The sequence below is a fragment of the Numida meleagris genome, chromosome 12 (genome assembly GCF_002078875.1).
Source record: "Numida meleagris isolate 19003 breed g44 Domestic line chromosome 12, NumMel1.0, whole genome shotgun sequence".
Taxonomy (NCBI): Eukaryota; Metazoa; Chordata; class Aves; order Galliformes; family Numididae; genus Numida; species Numida meleagris.
This window is the reverse complement of record NC_034420.1, coordinates 11,753,362-11,773,874: the sequence shown is the minus strand read 5'-3', so window position 1 is coordinate 11,773,874 and position 20,513 is coordinate 11,753,362. Positions and strand designations below refer to the sequence as shown.

Sequence of the window (20,513 nt, the reverse complement as noted above, 5' to 3'; positions counted from 1 at the left end):
GCCTTTTCTCCCCCTTTCTACCATCTACCCCGTCTTCACCGTGCCCCTCTAACTTGCACCCACCAGCTCCCAGATGCCCCCAGCTTCCACTGACGAGCCACTCAGAGGCAAACATCACTGATGAAACAACAACCAAAAAAAGTCTTTATTTCAACGACGATGAGGAAAAAATAATTAAAAAGACAGGACACTAAGACAATCCCAAAGGCACTCCAAGCCAACGGGAGCAGTTTGCTCGAGTCCCTTCCTGCAGCACACCAGGCAGATGTGGCTCCAGTGCCCACTGCAGATATAGACCAGGACCATAGGGGGACCCATGGTGGCCATGGGCTGGCTCACAGCCACCCTGCAGCACAGAAAGGCACTTCTCAAAAGCCGGTGCTGCTCCACCACCCTTACACAGAGGCCCAGGAGGAGCTAACACAGGAGTGATGAACGGGGAGGAGCCCTGCAGTCCCAACCCCATTTCCTCACCCTACCCTGTGCCAGCTCCTCCGTGGCGTGTATGGGAAAAGCAGGGATAAGATGCTGGAAGAAATGTTAATCCCTTGACTCACACTGCGTATATTAATCCTAAATTTCACGTAAAGCCACTGAAATTACGAATGGGAGATGAAAATTCCAATACTTCAGGGTTTCTATGGAGCAAAGCCTTCCCTGTCTAGGGCGGGTGAGTAATGTTTTCCCTTTCTTTGGAGACAAGCAGCAGTCAGGCACTTACAGACAGGCACTTGCTCCCCTGCGTGGGGTTCACAGCATCTGCCACTGGCTCCCTTTGCCTTCTATGTGTGCTAGTTCAGGAGTCCCTGAGCTGTCCCCAGTCCTACATCAAAGGATTCTGCCCCAGCTCCTTTCTCCGGAGTAGGCAGAAAGTTCACAGAGAAATTCTCAACACGGTGAAATCACACTGCTCGAGAGGCAGAAAGTCACACAAAATCTCTGCCGGGCTTCATTCTCCCCTCACCATCTTGGAGCCCACTCATCCCGGCCCCACTTCACTGGGGGTGGTGAGCACCCAGCCCCCTGCTGCCTGGCTGTGGGGATGGAATCATGGATTTCAGGTCATTTAATTTAACTTTTCTTCTAGTTCACATTGGAAATTAGGCCAAACTCTCACCCAGAGGCTGAGCTTTGAGCTCCTGAGGCCAGAGAAAGGCAACAGGACTTCCTCGTGCCACATCTCCCATGACTTTATACCCCATCCCTCCTCCCACGTGGAGTGGGACCACTACCCAAAGCCTTACGTTGTCCTTCAGAGGGGAAGAGCCCCACCACTCAGTCCTCTACCCTAAGGACAGTCTTCCTTAGTGCCAAAGTAGTTCAGCAAGGGATTTTGGCTTCTAAAGGCACAACCTAACTTTCTGACATGGTTCCCTCCAGTGGTATGGCAAGTCCATGTCACTCCTCATGGGGACAGCATGGACGGCATTGAGTCACTGCTGGCAGCAGCACCAACCTCACTAAGGTTCCTTTTGGTAGGACTCAAACCACAAAGAAATGCACAAAGAAACCCAAGGGGCTGCATTCTCCCATGCGAAGAGTTTGGGGGTTCAGACGAGGCCCCGGGGGCTGTGCTCAGGTGGGGTTTGCAGCAGGGCCAGGAGGACACGCTGCAGCTGGGCCAGGCGGGCATGCAGTGAGGTGCTGGAGAAGAGCCTGAGCTGGAAGGATGGGTCAAGGGGCAGGATGGAGATCAGCCACCAGCACCACATTGGGCCATCAGCAGAAGCCTGGAGGGGAGAGAGGGCGAGAACTGAACGAGGAAGAGTCATTTAGTAACCACAATCATCTAGTCCAACCATTCACCTCCCACTAATACTGCCCGATAAACCACATCCCTCAGTGCCATATCTCCATGGTTCTCAAACACCTCCAAGGATGGGGACCCACCACCCCCCTGCGCAGCATGCTCCAGTGCATCAGCACTCTCCCGAGAAGAAATTTTTCCTAATGTCAAAAATCCTAATATCCAATCATTTCCCCTGAACCAGACATTCATGCATTAATTTCACAAAAGCAAGGCCAAATATCCCACCAGTTCTACATTTTTGTTGCCCCCTTTATGTTTTAATAATAAATATAAAAATAAAATAAAAGAAGTTCTGTTAGTTATATACATTAACTACATTGTGTATCTTATATGCATCCCAAAACAATTCCACTTCACCCAGCCAAGCCAATAGGTTGGACATCCATGCCCCAGAGCATCCCTGCCCCCGTGGCATTACCTGGATGTCCTCTTCCTTCTCTGGCAGCGGTCCGTGCTGCAACAAAAGGTGCCTGGAGGCAACGTCCCCGTGCTCCCAAAACCTCTGAGCCAGCTGGTAGGTGCTCTCATGCAGGCTCTGCAGCTCCTGCAGCTCCTCCCCAGCCACCTGGGTGGAGGGAAGAGGAGAACAGAGAGGGGTGGGTGAGGAGCACGGTGCCCACCACCGGTGCCCACCACATTGGGGGCTCCTACCCTGGCCCTGCCCTCACCTTCTTGTCCTCCAGGTACTCGATGTCGGCAGTGTTGTAGCCATCTCTGTGTCCACGTCTCAGCACCCGGAACCGGCGCCCACCGATGGTGTCCACCAGTGACCTGCCATCTGCCAGCAGCTCCAGCTGCCGGATCTCCAGCATGCAGCCGTAGTCGGCAAAGCTGGAGGAGGGATGGAGGGGAACAAGGCCTGAGCAGGGAGTCGACACTGTGAGAGCCGCTCCTCCTGCATGCAGCATCTCCAAGGACAGACGTGGTGCAAAATCAGAAACTAGCTCTGCTAGCACTCGCTGCAAGAGGGCAGGGAACAGTGAGCGCTCCCTTGGGTTTGCCTTATGCAAAAATGGCTTAGGTCCTCGTGCTGCCTGGATGCACCCAGGTCTGAATACCAACAAGAAGTTCATTAGAGGCCATAACAAATTATTTATCCCATCTCTCTTGAGCAGGACTTAAGCCCCAGGAAGACTTGTCCTGTACGTATGGGTGTTTAATGGAGTCCTTGGGGTAGGAGCCTAAAGGCTGAGTCCAAATGAGACCTTGGAAAACACAACAAATAAAAGCCCAGTGTGCTTGCTGCAGCTTGTTCTGGGCAGAGAAGGAGAAGGATGGGCACTGTAAAGGAGCTGGAGGACACACGGGAACCGTGCAGCTCAGAGATACTCTCCCCACAGATTCTGCTTCAGGGTGACAGAGGATATGAAATTGCCCCACGTTCTCCCTCTTCTCCAAATTTTAGAAATTTGGGGTTGGCACGGCCAGAGGTAAACAAGTTGGGGCAGAAGGCAGCAGCCTTGCCCTGGCGCTCACCTCTTCCCATGCTCATATATGCACATGCCGAACCTCCTGGTGCCGGTCTCCTGGCACCGCCGGATCATCAGGCGGTAGCGGGGCTCGAAGATGTGCAAGGGGCAGGCGACACCAGGGAAGGACATCGTGCACACGAAGATGGGGATGTTCGTGGTCAGGCTGAAGGAGGAGAAGGGAGACTGCTCTGAAACCCCCAAGAAAAAAAAAAAAAAACCAACAGGGGCTCTGGGTCAGCTCCCCCGAACCCACAAAAAGCAATGCTGTGCTGTAGACTACCATGATGTGGTCCTAGAAATGGGACGTGCCACCTGAGAAGCCCCTCCCACACCCAACACACAGGGCAGGTCTCTTACTTGGAGAGCTCAGCCATCTCAGCCTGGTGCAGCTCGCGGCGCTCAGCCAGCTGTGCAGGGAAGGCAGCCAGCATGATGTCCTGCAGCAGCAGCGTGGGGCTGTAGCTCCCCGCCTTCAGGTACTGTGAAAAATGAGAGATGGGTTGGACAGAGCAGGAGGGGAACCTTGAGGCTCTGAGTCATGCTCACATGTATAGGAGCTGAGGGTAATTTCAGCTCTAGGAAAGAGAAGGATAATGCCCATCAGGGAGGGTGGCAATGCACTGGGGCTGTGTCAGCCTCATAAGACCTCTGTCTGGACTCAGATTGGACCCAGGATCCATCCAGCGCAGCATCCTGCTGCTGATGTGGTCCATCTGTGTATGACAACCTAATTTCCCCGATGGTCTCATCTGAATCTCTTTTCATAAAAGATGAAGTCAAATCCCCAGGCTAGCAGGTTCTCCATCCGTTTCCATTTTTAAAAGTAACTAGCATTAACTTCCTTCTCTCTCTCAGTCTCTCAATCTCTCAGTCTCTCTCTCTCTAATTCTCAGTCCTGTTTACAATCTCACTCAATCACTGTGACACTTCATGGAAATAAATTTCCTGGTCCTAATTATCAGCTGCCAGGTCATTCCTGCATGAGCAGAGCTGACACCCCTGGGCCGGGCAATGAGCCCCCTCCCACCCACCTGTCCCCAGCCCAGGCAGGGTGACCCCACCGCTACCCCCAGCCCTCACCTCTCGCAGGCTCTGCTTGCAGAGCGGGCAGTTGGGACGGTGGTCCAGGCAGCGCTCCAGGCATTCCTTGCAGAAGGTGTGTCCGCACGGCGTCGTCACCGGCTCAAAGAACATCCTGCAAAGGGACCTCTGTCACTGGATAGAAGGGGAAGGAGCACAGTGATCCCCAGAAGAAGGTCAAAGGGCCGGGAGCTCAAAACCCAACTTGGGTTCAGCTCCACAAAGTGCTCACAGCATGTTGATGCAAGCAAGGATCGAGCTGCGGGCACAGCTCCCAGCCCCATACCTGCATCTCCTTGGAGTCCCCTTGCTGCAAGCAGAAGGCTCGAAAAGGGCTCCAGCTTAAGATCCGACAGGATTTTGCTTCCAGCAGGATCGAGGTGTTTCCCACATCCCATCTTACAACTTCAAGGGGAATCTACAGTGATGCTGCAGGGCTGAGATGCTGCTGGAAGCTATTTCATGCTGTGCTTCCCAAGCCCAGGCAGCACACAGCTATGCAGCTTGCTTGCACTAAAGCTGTGCTGGCCAATCTTTGCTTGCAACTCTTGCTAATTAAGTGTAAGTGTTTATTCTGTTCATTAGAAGCTTGGTCTCAGACTGTCGGATTTGCACAGTGAATGAGATGGCAGCTGTCCAAGGTCTGAGCTCCCATCCCTGGGGGTCCCTGTGGACCCCACCAGTGTGCGAGTTCCCTCTCAGCTCTTACTTCTGCCAATCCTGTGCTTCCATAGCACTGGGGACTGCATTTGCTATTGAGAGGAGAAGGAAGATGCAAACCAGGAAGCCGGGGTCCCTTCCAACTCTGGATGTTCTATGATTCTAATTCCTCATCCAACAAGCTCTGCAGCCAGAGAACTCACCGGATGCAGAGGGAGCACTCCAAGTCAGAAACACTCAGCAGGTCCCTGAGGTGCAGCAGGTTACTTGTTGCTGCTGTTTCCTCTTCATTAGCTGGTGGCAAAAGAGGAGGAGGAAAGAAAAAAAACCTCCTGTTTCAATACTGAAAATTAAGCTCTGCTTTCTGACTTTGTTCTGAGGTGTAAGGAACCAACTCTTACACAAAGCGCTTTGGAGTTTAAAAACAAAAACGCTGAGTGACGCAACATGAACTCACCCAGCAACCCATCCATGCTCACCCACAGCTCGTACATCAGGGGCATAGGAAGGCAGCATCACTTCCCCCTCCTTTTGCAGGGAAACTGAGGCACCAGAAAGTGAAGTGGCCCAAAGAAGCCACCAAATGGAGGTCTCTGGAGCCCCGTGTACCGCCACAGGGGATCACCACTGCTTTAGGGACAAGGCTTAGTGGGCATGGTGGCGATGGGTCAACGGTTGGACTAGATGACCTTAGCGGTCTTTCCAACCTTAAGGATTCTATGATTTAGGCAGATCCAGGTGCTTGCTGTTCTGCACGAGGTGGCACTCACCTGCTTGCCTGTCCTCCCTCTGGGCTGCAGCCCCCGGCGCTTGCTGTCGCCCCACGGGTGTCCCCTGGCCGTGCTCAGACACCGCATCCCTCCTGCCAACCTCCGGCTCTTCCTCCTGTTCCTGGGCGCAGCAAGAAGAAAGAGCAGACTATGAGGTTTTTTTCAATAGCTCCTAATGGTCTGAACTGTTCTCAGTTGTGTTTTTCTCGGTGAAAAAAAAAACAACACCACTAAAACTGAAATTTTCTAAGGTTGTTTTTTTTTTTTCCTTCCCTGAATGTAATGCAACTTTTGTGTTCTAAACAAGAATCTAAAATCTTGTGGAAGATATTGCAGAACAAAACTGGGAGAGGGCTGGAAACCAGGAGGAGCCTCCTCAGCTCCCTCACCGCCTGCTACATAACTGCGTGCCCATGGGTATGGTCCTGCACAGCTGCCCTTTACCATTCCCATCACTAAGAAGCCCCCATATGGGATGTCCCAAAGGGACGCCAAGTCCCATTGCAGCCTATTACCTGAACTCGCGTGGAGGAGGATGCAGAGTCCCCTTCATCCCCCTCTTCCTGGGGACCTGATGAGCCCTGGCGGGCAGCACACGGCTGAGGAGCATCCTCCCACGTGAGGACCTGCAAGGAGAAAGCAGGGCTCAGCAGGGCACTGGGAGAAAGTCTGTGACCCAGAGACCCCAAAGCACTCCCTGGGCCACCGCAGCATCAGGGCCGCTTGTTCCAGTGTTGGCTGATTTCAGCAAACTTACATCAGGGCACGTCCCTGAGCAATGGGAGTGCATGGGACCCACCACTCTGCAGACCCACACACCTTCTCCATCTCTCTCCGCGCAGGCTGGAAGCGAGGACTGAGCATCAGGCAGTGCTCCCATGCCAGCAGAGCTTCGGCTCTCTGTCCCATCTCCAGGAGCACCTTCCCTTTCCTGTAGAAGCCCTGCAGAGCACAGAAAAGCTTGTGCTGACTACAGGCCAGCTGAGAACCTGTCCCTTGTGTGCCCCAAGCCCTGATGTCGATGGATTCACCCTCAGCATCCTGCCTGCTCCCTTCCTGGGCTGAAGCATGTAGACATCTCACTGCTCCCACGCTCAGACTGACCACATCAAATAGGGCTCTTTCACAGTGCAACAAGAGCAACAGCCAAGCAAATAAACCCTCCAGAGACCTCGGGAAGAGGTAAAGGGCTTCTGCCTTGAAGCTGTACAGTGATTGCCAGCATGTGCAAAGAAGCAGAAGAAATCCCAGGCGTGGTGTCTCCGAGGGCAGCCCAACACTTCCCCCAGCCCCAAGCTGTGATCCTGCACACCAGCATCCTTTATGTTCTCACCAAGAGCATGTGAGCAAAGATACTCCCATTAACACTGAAGAGAGCCTGCATCCTGTGTTAGCAATTAATGGACCCAGGTAATGTATTTTTGAGCAGGATGAAGCCAATGGCTGTGAGAACTCAGGACTGCCTGTGAACCACGTGCTGGGCCCAGCAACCAGAAACTGTCAAGAAATTAGGATTAAGATATATGTACATTGCTCTGAAAGTAATGCCTCCTATTTATTTCTGTGGAAACTACAACAGATAAGAAGAGCAGAGTAACAGTATTTGATAGAGCAAGTTCCCAGCTACAAAAGACTTTTTCACCACCACTAGGTATGCATTTTCACCAGCAATGAACAAGAGCCTGCGTGCTGTGCTCATACAAGTCTGCACCAGCGGAGGTGACCACTGTCACTGTTACCACTGCTGAAATGCACCATCCACCTCCACACTGTGATCACATCCATTGTTTGGTCTCCATAAATGTTCAGCAAGCATGGGTGAATGGCAGTGGGCCAGAGGCCTCTGCCATCAGGAGCCAACATAATAAAATAGGAGGCATTCCTTTTGGAGCAGCCCTCGAAGATGAAAGTTAATTTATCTGCATCTGTCTCTACACCTAAAACATCCTCTGCCTTCTGTGACCAGTGAAGGGGTAATCCCTAGGAGGACAAGAAAAGGGGAATATTGCTCTGCTGTGCAGTTTGGTGAGGTCCCAAGCACTGCCGCTCCCCCAGCTGCCCCTCCACTCACCTCATGCTCCATGGGCCTGGCCCTGCACACAGTCTCCAGGTCCTGCAGGGCCTCTGGGTACCGCCCCAGGGCCACCAAGGCCTCTGCCCGGCACAGACGCAGGGACGTGTCCTCCAGGGCTGCAAAGAGAAAGGTGGGTCCTGGTGCCACAAGCCCCCACAGCATCACTGCTGTGGGGCTCTGTTCCAATCACAGTGGGATCTGGGCTGTCATCCATCTTTTTGGGATGCAGCGTGTGCTCCCCATGGAGGCTGTCGCCCTAAGGGTCTCCCTGATAGAATTCAGGGCAATCTGTAACCCAACAAGCCAGAGGCTGGGGACTGCCATTCCCAAACGCTGCAGCTTCCAGGAGCCACCACCACTGTCCTCAGGTAGGGGCAAACCCATCGGTGCAAGGAGGGCTCCGATCCTCCCCACCAGGTGGCTCTGAGTTCCCAAGTGCAAGCAAAGGCTGAAATAGAGGAAAGGAATTAGGGCATCCAGGTCTGTACCAGCATGACGATGGGATCTCAGTGCCAAGGAGTGCTTGCAAAACAGCATCCAAAGCCCCACGCAGTGCACATGGGGCTGTCCAGGCTGGGCTGCAGCCGGGCACCGCGTGTTCTCTGTGAGCCTACGTGCGTGCATGGTGTGCTGTGATCAGGACCTCAGCATGCAGCAGCACGGGAATGGGCTGTACCGGAGCCCAGCCCTCCACACACGTCTGAGGATGAGAAACTGCAGCTCCTAATGACGTGCGGAGGTGAAAACATGGGTACAAAGTCCAGGGGCTTGTTTTCCACACGAGCAAACACATTCAATCATTTACAGACTGCCAACAAAGTGACTGATTTAGCACAAATAAGATGCGTAAAATCAGGCAGTGCGCTCTGCATTTCTGTGCCGCTGCAGCTATTTTAGCTGTATGATATCACCAAGCATCAGGGACGTGAGCCAGCTGGCACCGCGGCGCCAGAGAAGCCCTCCTGTGTTACACCATCCAGAGCACTATGTGGTTCACTTTGTCAGCTTATCTCCCTGTTTTTCCATTCCCTTTGGCCGCACAGTGTCCCAGTAGCAGCTGCCCTGCAGACAACGGGCTCCGTGCAAAGCCTGCAGCTCCTGCCCTGAGCAGCACTGAGCCCCAAAGCACCGCTCGCACAGCACAGCCCCAGCAGCACCAGTGCACACAGGTCTATGGGAGCTGCCCCTGCGCCCTATTTCCTCATTGCCCCAACCTTGACTTCCCCCATCCAACAGCAAACTGAGCACACAGCAAAGAAAGACCAAGCACGGAGCTTGCAATATTTCTCTCTTTCTACTCACACAGCTAATTGCAAGACAAAAGTCGGCCCATTGCACAATGAGCAACAGAGCACCATGCGCATGTGTTTGCTCTGAACAAAGGGCACACAGGACCAAGCGGTGCTTTGGGAGGTTGCCTAAAGGGACCGCAGCCCGCTCGCTCCCTGCTGGCCCTGTGCTTTGGGGTACACCCCGCACCTCTGGCACTCATCCCACAGCGGGCGATGAGGAGGAGATGCTGCGCTGCGGGAGTAGAGCTCGGTGCCATAGAAACACTGCTCACTCCGAGAGGACCTTGTGCGTCCGCTCCCCAGCTCCCTCCTTCCTGGCCGCGTTGTGTAACTCCACTTGAAGCAGCATCACTCTCCAAGAAATCCACTTATGGACACACAGTAAAGCAGAGCAACCCCCCCGGACCTGATCCCAGTCCTGCAGGGGAATGTCTCCTCAGTGCTGGGAGCAGAAGGGGGTCAGGGGGCCCTGCTGTGCACTGGGGGTGCTCAATACGTGTCCCGGACTGGAGAAGTCTCAGTCACTTTCCATCATTCCTACCCCTCAAGGTGCTCTTCTAATCATACCACTGGATGCTCTGGGAAGCTGTGGAACTCAGCTTTGTCAATTCAGCTATTAATGAGCAGCTCTCTCCAGCTGCTGCTGACACCAAGGACACATGGCAACGGGACACCAAGCCCTGGCCCTGAGGACACACAGCCACTATGGCCGTGGGAAGGCCGTGTCTCTCTGCTGCTGACGGTCTTCTGCAGGGGTGGGGATGACCCAGAAGCAAAGCCCAGCAGCTGTTTCTGCCCTCCCCATCCCTTTCCAACACTCCCAGCACTCCTAACGAGCTCCCCAGGTGCCCCAGCTCCCGCTGTGTGAGCACAGAGGGCACCACAGTGCAGGGACAAAACACCTGCTCCAACAGCATGCCCTCATCCCTGCTCAGCCCTTCTTGAGCCCATCACCACGTCAGCCCCTCAGGCCCTGTGCTGCTTACCCATCTCAACGCCCTTCTGGGCCATCCCCAGCGCATTCTGCAGGTCTCCACGGGCGAGGTGATGCCGGACGCGTGCTGCCAGCCTGGCCGAGCGGCTCTCCCTCTCCTCGCACTTCTCCAGCAGGTTACAGAGCACCACGTTGCACCTCGCCGCCTCGACGCCCAGCAGCTTCAGCCGGCGGAGGCACACGGGACAGCGGGAGGGCACGGCATTGCCGAGGCACGGCTTGCAGAAGGAGTGCCCGCACGACACGGTCACCGGCTCCCAGAGGAGGAGGCGGCAGGACGGGCAGCGCAGCAGCTCCGTGCTCCCGGGGGGCTGCGGGATGGGGCTGCCCACCCGGGGTGGGGAGGATGAGGTGGAGGAGTCGCTGCTCATGGCTACGGCCTCCGAGCGGGGAGATGTCCTCGGGGCCGCATATCCCGGGCTCAGTCCGTTCTGCCCCAGGGCACCCGGCCGAGCGCTGCGGTGCCGAAGCTCCGCGGCACGACCCCCCCCACGCCGAACCGAGGGCCGCCGGGATCGCCATTGGCTGCCGCCGCCGCCCCGCCCCGGCCGCGTTTCGTAACGGAGCTGGCGGCACCGGGGGCGGTGCTGGGAACGGCGTGAGGGGACCCGGGGTGGTCCGGCGTGGGGCATCGCGGGGCGCCCCTGGGGGGGCCAGGGGGCCGGTGGCCCGTATCAGTGCCTGGGAGGGTCCTATATCTGTTCGTAGTACCGGGATGTTGGGGGGCTCCGGTGCTGGATTCTGGGTATCGGGGTGCTGGGGAGCACCCCCAGCCCGCTGGGAATGTGTCCCCGGGAATGTGGTGAGGTTGGGGTGCCCCGAGGGCATCTCTGCGGACCCCACTGTGCGGACCCGTCCCTGCGAGATGCTTTGGGAAAGGGGCGTCCCTCCGCTGCAGGTGGGTCTGCAGACCCAGGGCTGAACCAGCCCAGACACTGTGTTGCAAAGTCCTCTTCGCGGTCCCAGGCTGAGGTGACGACATCTCTCCTATTGCCGGTGCTGGGAAAAACAGCCAAAAGCAGCTTAGTAGATCAGACTTTATGTAAGGATGATGCACATTCCCAACCGGCTCTTTTGTCCGTCCGTAAAAGCCAAACAAAGGCAGGAGCAGGCTGGGAGGGATGCTCAGGGAGGGAGGTCACCAGTGGGGCGGGAGTGCTGGCGAAGCCAAGGGAGGGGTTGGCAGAGCATGGGGCTGCAGAACAGGTTTGGTTTCAAAACCTGCTGTGATTTCATTAAACAGATCATGAGTGCTCTGAAAAGTTCAAAACCTAATTATTGCGTGTGTGCTCTGAGGGCTTTGCAGTTTGAGCAGGATTTCTGCAGATGGGGGAAGCTCAGGTCCTGTTCAGCAGCGGTGCCCCCAGACCCCCTGCCCCAGATCTTCGTTCAGGTTGGATATTAGGGAAAATTTCTTCTCAGAAAGAGCGGTGATGCAGCGGCACGGGCTGCCCAGGGAGATGCTGGGGTCATCGTCTCTGGAGATGTTTGAGGACTGTGGAGATGTGGCACTGAAGGACATGGTTATGGGCATGGTGGGGGTGGGCTGGGGTTGGACCACCAGGGAGTCCTCACCCATCTCCGGATCACTTCTGGAGCCGTACCCGTTCATGAGGGTGATTTTAGCTAACACATGGCACTGCATGGCAGCATCGTGCTCGCAGAGTGCTCCCATCCCCTGCTGGTGCGGCTCAGCCTGGGGGAGAGCAGCAGCCCTTGGCCAGGGGGAGCTGGTGACAGGTGAGGGTGACAGAGGGTGGCATCTCTCATCACCCAGCCAGCTCCTGCAGGAGACGCTGGGCTGTCCCCAGGTGTCCTGTTCTGCACCTCCTGATTCACGCCGCTGCTTTTGCATGATGCACGTAAAAATCCATCAGCAGCAGCACACCAATCCATCGGAAGCTGGGCTTGTTAGCACCAGCACAAGGACAGATGGTTTTCTTCATTCCACTGATTGCTGAGGGAGTGCTGAACTCCAGATGCTTTCAATTCTCACTGGGGTGTTTGTGCTGACTCAGAACAGACTGCAATAATAACAATAAGAGGTTTAAATACTGAAAGTTAACCATTCCGCTGGCCAGGTGAGGACGCTGTGTTTTGCAGAGTGCTGTGGCAGGGTGCCATTTGCAGAGCACAATGGGATGTTTTCCCCTTTAAATGGTAAATGTGGGATGCTTGTTTGCTTGCTTCTAGTGCATAAATGCTTGTTGCAGGCGGTGACATTTGTTTCTTTGACACATCTGGGGTAAAGGAGTGGCACAGAGGTGGCAGCACTCCTATATGGGGCACACGGAGCTGTTTCTCTGGGCAGGAACACGCACTGTGCACGCTGTGACCCTGCTCCGTGCCTCCCCTGCTCTTCTCATCGCTTCCTGCAGGGATGAGACTTCTGTTAGACCTGAAAATCCTGTTGTGCAGGGGTGAGACAAGTTTCCCCATTTCCAAAATGCCAGAGAGAGCAAAGCGTCGGCGTCCCAGCCAAGAAGTGGCAGAGAGGCTGCAGCACTGCCACAGCACAGAGATGCTGCACGGCTCAGTAGGAGCCAGAGCAGCCTGCATAGGGTGAGGCTCAGCATAGGATAAGGCTCTGGGCCGTGCTTCTGCACCTGCACAGCCCTGCTCCTGCCTGGATCCTGGCTCGTCTGTGTGCAGTGCCCTTCGGAGTTGGCCCAAGGAATGACTTTTACACCTCGGTACGTGCAAACTGCACGCAGGGATCGTTTGCATCACATGCCTCCCAGCATGTCAACAAGCACGGCAGCTTCCTGGAATTTTTGCCTTCTTTGCATCATCCTGTTTCTCTGTCCAGGACATTGTGCAGCTGCCAGATTTCTCCGTTCGCTGCATGCAGTTCAAAGCGGCTCTGCTCAGTGAAGGGAAGGAGGGAGGTCGTGCAGGGGGTGGCTGTGCTCACGGCTGTCTGTTGTAACACACACCTTTCCTTACAGCTCTCTGCAGGAGCTCTCTGCTTTCTCTCTGGCAGCCGCAGCGCATTGCCACACTGCTCCGTGCTGACTCGGCGCTGGGCAGGCAGCAGTCACATCAATTACAGTGTTGTTCCTGTGTCCCGAAACTCAGCTGCTCCTCAGAAAGGAGGATCAGCTGTAAGCAGGGTTGGGGAACTGAAGAAAGCCTTAAGATTTCCCTTTAAAGAAAACTTTAATATTTTCCTTTCTGAGTCATACAGGCTGTGCCCGGGGCACTGTCGTTCCTGGTGGAACGTGTTGGCTGTCACATGGACGGGGCAGACAGTGCTGTGGTGTAATGCTATCCCAGTGCTCATGTAACTGGGCTTCTGCCCGGCGTCCTGGAGACAGGAGAGGAAGGATGGGGAGCCCAGATTGGTATCTGGCTCATATCACTCATGCATACACCTGAAAATGAGGTGGGCAGAGCATTGTCACGGAGTCTTGCAGCTAGTCCTATAGAAAGCACACAGAGATGCCCTTCTCCTTGGGCGTGGATGAGCAAACACTGATGTCAGAACCGTCCCTGTTCTCCAGGTAGCTCTGGGATGTGTGGCAAAACCACGGTGCAGGGTACCCATGCTGCAACCATGGTGCGTGGTTACAATCACCTCATTGCTGCCCCAGGGACAGCTGCAGCCCCCCCACCTGCAGGAGCAGCATTTCTGGCTGTGCCTTCTGCCTGTGCTGGTTTACCCCCCTGGTCTTTGGATTCCAGGTGAGCGGTGTTTGGGTTCGGGGGTCCCACCATGCTTCCAGCCTGTGCCCATACAGCACAGCTTTGGAGAGCTCAGGCTGCTGTTGCTCCATGGATTCATCACCCACAGGCCCCTTCTGGTGGATCTGCTGGAGGAAATTGCAGGTGTTCCTTCACAATCAGCCTGGCGCTGCTGCTTTGTGGATGTTATGAATGCACTGCAGTTGGGTTTGGAGAATAAAGGCCCCTCTTTGCTTTTCTGAAAGAGCAAACACGGGAGTCTGAGGAGAAGGCGTTTGCAAGGGAGGAAAGAAAAAAGTGCTGTGAAGGAGTGCAGGGCTGGTACACTCAGAGCCATTTTTATGAAGAAAATAAATCCAGGCACTGCAGTGAATAAAGCTCCGGTGGAACTTCCAGCTTTTCATTAACATAGCAACCAGCTTCAATTTACACCTATTTCGAATGAGAGGACAAATTGCAGAAGGACTCGGCACAAAGTCTCGAGGGAGCAGGAGTGGAAGGCAAAACTCACCCTCCCAAAGCACCCTCCACTTGCGAGACACGTGTTCTGATGTGGTTTTCCTTTTCCTATTACTTAGCCTTAAAATAGAAGGCTTGGTCTGTAGGAAACCTTTGCCCGGCGCCCCGCAGGGATTACCAGATCATAGCAGGGCTGCAGGAATCGGCTTTTCTGGGAAACTCGGGATTTCTGACTGTTTCCACTTCTTGGTGGAATAATAATAATAATAATGATAATAAAAAAAAGCCGCTCAAAATTTTCCATCGAGAAGGTCACTTGGGAACAAAGGAAAGACTTCTTTTTGATCTGTACCTCGGAGAGGCTCGTTTCCATACGGGACGCTTTATATAACAAAACGCCCTTGTTTGCTGAATGCGGCCCCAAAGTGCAAGATGGAAAATTTCTGAGCAAAACTGAGGTACAACCCTTCTGTTCTGAAATTGTTCATATTCAGAGAAGAATAAAAAAAGAAAACAACACTGCAATATGGGGGCATTTCTGCAAGAAATGGTGTGGAAATCCGTCTTCTCCCCATGCCCAGGAGAGCATGGTAGCTGTGCCTCTGCAAGGTTTGTGCAGGGTCCCTTCAGCTGCTCCCTGAGCGTGGGCTGCACACCTCCTCCTGCTGCCTCGGGGAGGTTATATAAAGAGGAGAAGATGTGTGTAAACAAGGCTTGCTTAAGTAACTCCCTGGCTGCCGATTTCTCTTGCTGTCTCCTTTTCCTACTCCACCCCTCCCTGAGCTGGATGGACATGATGGGCACTCGGCACGTCTCTGTCCATGCTCTGCTCCCTGCCATCCAAGGGCACATCCAAGGTTGAACCTTGCAGAAGCTTTGAGCACATTCGGTGGTTAAACACCACAGTGGGGTCAGATCTGGTGTCCAGCAGTGCTTGGGAAGCTCTTGGCCATCACAGCCATGGGCAAGCCCCGAGGTCAAGCTGGGGGACACCCCTCTGTCCCCAGCCACTGCCACCCATGGGGCCATACAGTTCACTCTGCTGAGGGTCCTCAGCATCCCCAAAAGCCAAATATTTTTCTTGCCTTTTTGCCTCCTCCAGGAAGTGTTATCAAAGCCCTTGATTCACGTGGCTGGCATTGATGCTTGTGCTATAAGCCCATTCATGTCACCTAGGTGCAAACCAGGGCTGAGACACAAGGGGCCATGGATGATTTGAAATGGTTTTCATGCCTGCAGCTTTCTGGGGAAACCTCAGCAGTTCAAACCAAGGCAGCACACTGTGATGCCCAAGGCACGGTGCAGAGCATGGGATGGAGAATCTTTTGGGCTCCTTTGGCTGCTCACACAGCCGCTCCCTGGAGCTGCTTTGCCTTGAGCCATAGAACAGATGTTGTATTTGCACAGAGCCTTGTGCCCAAAGAAGGGCTCATAAAACACAGTGACACTTCCCCTGTCTCATTACTCGCCAGCACCCAGCAGCGCAGGGGTGCGCATACACTGGATCTGAGCACATGAAGCGCTGGGATTCGGGGCAGCATGAGGATGGGTACATGGAACACTGAATCCCAGAGATCTTCATCCTGGGGGAGCAAAGTCTGAAGGCACCGGGGGATGCTCCATGTGCTGTTTGGAAGCAGGCTGCAACCCAAGCACGAGTACCACGTACAAACGTAGAGGGCGGTGGAGGCTGCGGTGCCCTGTGGGGCTGTTTTACATTGAGGTGTCCTTGTTTCCCGACCATAATGCACTTAGAACCCAGTTTAGCTGTTGGGTTGGTCTGTTTGTTCTGTCTCCATGTTTTCCCTTTAATCTCTATGCTGGTTAATTAAGACAACATTCCTCAGCATCACTCCTGCTGTTTGCTGTGGTTATACAAGAGCCGGCTGCATTTGTTCCGTGAAAACAATATTTAAAGCCAAAATTCTGTGGTTTCAAGTAAAATCCTCCACGGCGTTGACTACTAAACCCAAGTATGTCCGAAATCGGCACTATTCAAGGTACGAGGCCTCTCGGAGGAAGCCTTACCCAACACCCCCCGAGCTGTTACGAAACCCCCGGCCCCGCTGCCACACGTCCCAGTCCCGGTAGATGGCGGTGACAGCTCATTTTTCCCGTTTTTCCCCTTTTTTTCCCGGCTCTCCCAGCCGCAGCCGAGCACGGGGCAACCCCACGCTCGGCATCCCGCTAGACAGCGCAGTTTGGGGTTATTTTCTCCCCCGTGACTGCTTTCGGTGTGGTTTCGATCAATGGGAAATGCCATCCAGCTGTAAGAGTTGCTCTCCATCCTTTTTCACGATCTCGACCAAAACCTGCTCCCCCCCACCTGCCTTTTCATGGCTGCTTTGGGGAGCGGACAGCTTGCTGGGATGAATAAACAGCATCTCTCTTTGGGGCCCAAATGCTTTTATTTGGCTACCAGTGGCCAGCCCCCTCCAGCATCCCGTGCCCAGGAAGTTTACTCCTGGGCTTCCTTCTCATCATCCTCAGCGTGGCCCTGGTCCTGGGGCTGGAATGAGAAAATCAGTGCCATGTGTGTGAGAGGAGGGCCGGGTGCTGCTGGATGCCTCCAGGTGCTGACAGCCCCCAGAAGCAGCACCCACGCAGTGCTTGGTGTTGGGGAGCTCAGCATAGGGCACTTTGGGTGCTTACCTCCTCCGTGCTGCTGCTGCTCCTCCTGTTGTCACCTTCCCCAGCTCCCTGCAAAGAGGGAAGGAAAAGTGTCTCCAGGGGCCCTGACCCCCATTTGCTATTCAGGATGGGGAGAGGTTACGTGGATAGAGAGACCCAGGCTCTGAGCTGGCTGTCCAGGGAAAAGCCACGTGCACTGTGTGAGTTCAGGCTGCAGGTGGCTCAGCAGCAACCTCCAGCCACGGACACAAGTCAGGCGCTGCTGCTCTTCACAGTCAGGATGTAAATTAAATCGTTTGGGGCTTTCAAAGTCCTTCCACAACCGTTGCACCAAGCATCCATCCCCGTGTCCCCGATCCCCCTTTCTGTGTCTGGCCCCATCCTACCGCACACCAGCACCAGCATTCCCATACCTCGTCCTTTTCCTCCTCTGCCTCCTGTTTCTTCTCTTCTTCCTTTTCCTCTCCCTCCTTATCTTCCCGTCCAAACCCTACAGTGGGCACAGGGGGAGGGTCGTTACCAGCAGCACCCCGAGGAGGGTCCCTCCCCAGCTCCCATCCCACACTCACATTTCAGGATCGTCGACATTTCACCACAGCCAAAGGGCTCTGGGCACGAGGTTCTCACACCTATGGCACACAGAAGGGAAATCACGGGGATTTTTTGGGGATGAACATACATCCTTGGTCCCCACCGTTTGTGGAGACCAAATGCGCAGGGAGATACCTCAGCTCCCCTTCCAAACCCACCTGGGAGCAGGTGGAAACCACAGAAATATTCAAAATATTTTAAATTTAGGGTAATTAAAGCCCCATGCTTTGGCGTTCTTCAGAAGCCACAGATGAGGGACGTGCTCCAGGGATGGGACGAGAGCAGGAAGGGAGATGGAGACCGCAGCAGTAAGAAAAGAAAAGTCTGAGCATTGATTAAGTGCCTGAGCAGTGACAGACGGCGAAGAAAGCAGCTCGGAAGAAGGCAGACAGCTTTCTTTAAAATCAGCAGGAACAAACACAGCTCAAGAAACAGCACTGGCAGCTTAAACCCTCCCTGTCAAGCACAAACAACAAAATTGGCACTTGTGGCAGAGGGAGGGCAGCAGGGCAGGGAGCGGGGCCGTGCTGCAGGCGGGGGCACTGGGGTCGGCCCTCTGCCCCAGAGCACAACTACAGAGCGGTCTCTGCTCATCGCTGGTGGTGGGAGGCAGGAGGTGAAAAGCTTTCAATTAATGTTTTTAAGCCCACACAATGACACCGTCTGCAGGCAGGGAAGCACAAGGCGGCCTCTGGGCTGATAGCACTGATCTGTGTTTTCCAAACACAGGCTGGGAAGCCAGGGGCAGAGCGGAGATAGGGGCTGAGAAAGGCACAATCGGTGCAAAGGTGAAATCTAATTAATAATGAATAGCAATCTACTTCCTCTCTGTAATTAAGAAGTGCAGCTCCTAATTGGAAATAATTACTTTTTAATCTAAAATCATTAAAAACGATCAAACATTAGCAAAAGGAAAGGCAGCAAAAGGAAGGTGCAGCCAATTCCCTGACATTGGGTCCCATGCACCAAACACCCCGCAGCTCCCGCTCAGCCCCAGGCCCATGGGGCTGCCCTGGCTTTGTGCCTCCGTGCCAGGTGAGCAGTCCTTCTCCACAGCCTTCCAGGGCTCCCAGCCTGAACGGAGCTGTGAGCTAAAGCACAGGCAGGTGATGCCCAGCAGAGCTGAACTGTGATTTCCCTCTGCAGCTGAGCAAAGCGCGAGGTGCACGTGGAACAGAGCACTGGGCAATGAAGCAAGCACTCTTAACCCCATCACAGGTGATGGCCTGTGTGGTCCCAATGCCTCCAGGCACAACTGGGGAGGACCGCAGCCCTTCCCAGGGAGGACCAGGCACCATGTCCCATCTCCATCTATGAGATGCCCCAGAGCAAAGCTGACCCAGGGCTGCTCCCGCCTCACCCTGCACATCACCCCCCACTTCCACTCCTCTCCTCCAGCCCACAACATCGATAAGCTCGTCTGTAAATGCCCACAGTGACACAGAGGATGGAGGTAGGTGCCCTACCTGGAGCAGGAAAGGTGAGTGGGCTCCTCGGCTCCTGGCTGGCAGCGGGCAGCGCGGTGGCTATTTGAGCATTGCGGTCTCCTCCCCAAGTCCCACTTTGGGAGCAGAAAAACTGGCTCTGCCACCCGCCCCGGACAGCACGTGATGCTGGGAACATGACCAGTCACATTCGCACCCATAGAGCCTGGCAGACATTTCTGCCTCCAGCATGGGCAGCAGCACCAAGTCTGACCCTGTGTCAGCTCTTCAGGGCACTTCACTGGGAATGGAAGATAGAGCAGGGCCCTATCTGATACAGAGAAGGGGATTTGGGGATGTCCTTAGAGCCAGAGGGGCAAGAACCTCCTCCACTAGGTCCTTGCTGCCCTCTTCCCAGAGCATCACAGCCCGAGCAGGACTCCTTCTGCTTGTCCTTGCTGTCGGCTTCTGCTCCAACATATCATTAAGCAAATAGCTGTCAGCAGAGAGCTGTTACCAGCAAGTCTAATCACTTGCATAATGTGCTTCCCCTCTAATGCAATGCCCTCATTTCTAATAGCACCAATATGGGATAATAACAGCAACAATAATGTCAAGAAGGGCTTGTGTACCTGAAAGCTGATTTGTTTTCTCCACCTAATAAAAGGTATTACCTCTGCCACAAGATTTGCCCCATTTAAACTCTTCAAATCTACAGCAAAGATTCCTCCCACAGTAATTACAACTGTAATTACAACTCACGTGCAAGCTGACCCCGGGTACCTCACAGCAGAACTGCAGCTGCATGGACGTCACCCTTCCTAAAAACCTGCCCATGGATGCACCGAGTCTCCTGGACTCATGGGAGTCCATGCTGGCCCCACACTCAGAGCATGGGTCCTCCCAGCAAAGTTAGGTCAGAAGTAAGAGGTCGGCAAGGCACACGGAGATTGGGGCCAGGATGAGCACAGGGAGCATGGCACCAGGTCACAGCAGGGCAGGGAGGATGCCCAGTGTCAAGATCGGCTGGAATCCAACCCCGTGTGTCCAAACAGCTCCTGCCATCTCCTGATGAGGCTCCTCACCCACAGGCATGGTCCTTGACCTTGTTTTTTTAAATTGGTAACCCTATTACAGCAGTCACTGCTCCCTGCCTGCCCTGCCAGCCTTGTGGTATGATTATGGGGCACCTATCAGCATCCTTCAGCCAGAGCCAGCAGGGGCACAGCCCTGGCATTGCTGCAGGGACATGGGGGCACAGAGCACCACCCCAGAGCTGTGGCTCTCGGGGGCTGCCCCCCCAGCAGCGTCTTGTAACATCAGTCTGGTGGTAACCACAGGACGGGACATCAGTGTTCCCAGCCCACAAAGCACACCTGGGCTCTGCTCTCAGCCTGCAGCAGGCACAGAGCTGCCCTCGAATAGTGGAAGGGAACGTGGCAGCCAGCACCCAAAGCATCAGCGCAATGAGCTGCTGCCAAAGTGCAGAGCTGCACTCCCAGAAACATTAATTAGCACAGGACTGGGCATTTATGTCCTCCCACGCTGGATCTGATCACTGTGCCAAGCAGC

At 54.6% G+C, this 20,513-nt stretch overlaps 2 protein-coding genes across 3 annotated transcripts; both read right to left on the bottom strand.

The window, feature by feature from the left end:
* Window positions 119–10,684, bottom strand: LOC110405375 (LON peptidase N-terminal domain and RING finger protein 1-like). The gene is made up of 12 exons (XM_021410612.1): window positions 10,145–10,684; window positions 7,864–7,982; window positions 6,612–6,734; window positions 6,308–6,418; window positions 5,793–5,913; window positions 5,226–5,316; window positions 4,363–4,477; window positions 3,640–3,761; window positions 3,287–3,445; window positions 2,479–2,641; window positions 2,229–2,375; window positions 119–1,730 (listed from the first exon to the last, which is right to left on the bottom strand). Exons 1-12 carry the CDS (start codon window positions 10,521–10,523, stop codon window positions 1,551–1,553), a joined length of 1,830 nt encoding a protein of 609 aa, XP_021266287.1. The 5' UTR covers window positions 10,524–10,684; the 3' UTR covers window positions 119–1,550.
* Window positions 13,456–19,164, bottom strand: LOC110405228 (major centromere autoantigen B-like). Of its 2 annotated transcripts, none has more exons than XM_021410360.1 (5): window positions 18,984–19,164; window positions 17,496–17,555; window positions 17,340–17,416; window positions 16,948–16,995; window positions 13,456–14,074 (listed from the first exon to the last, which is right to left on the bottom strand). In XM_021410360.1, exons 1-5 carry the CDS (start codon window positions 19,138–19,140, stop codon window positions 13,811–13,813), a joined length of 606 nt encoding a protein of 201 aa, XP_021266035.1. In that variant the 5' UTR covers window positions 19,141–19,164; the 3' UTR covers window positions 13,456–13,810. The 2 variants fall into 2 exon arrangements, with proteins under 2 accessions (XP_021266035.1, XP_021266036.1); XM_021410361.1 differs by lacking the exon at window positions 13,456–14,074 and adding an exon at window positions 16,685–16,804 and having other exon boundaries at window positions 18,984–19,155.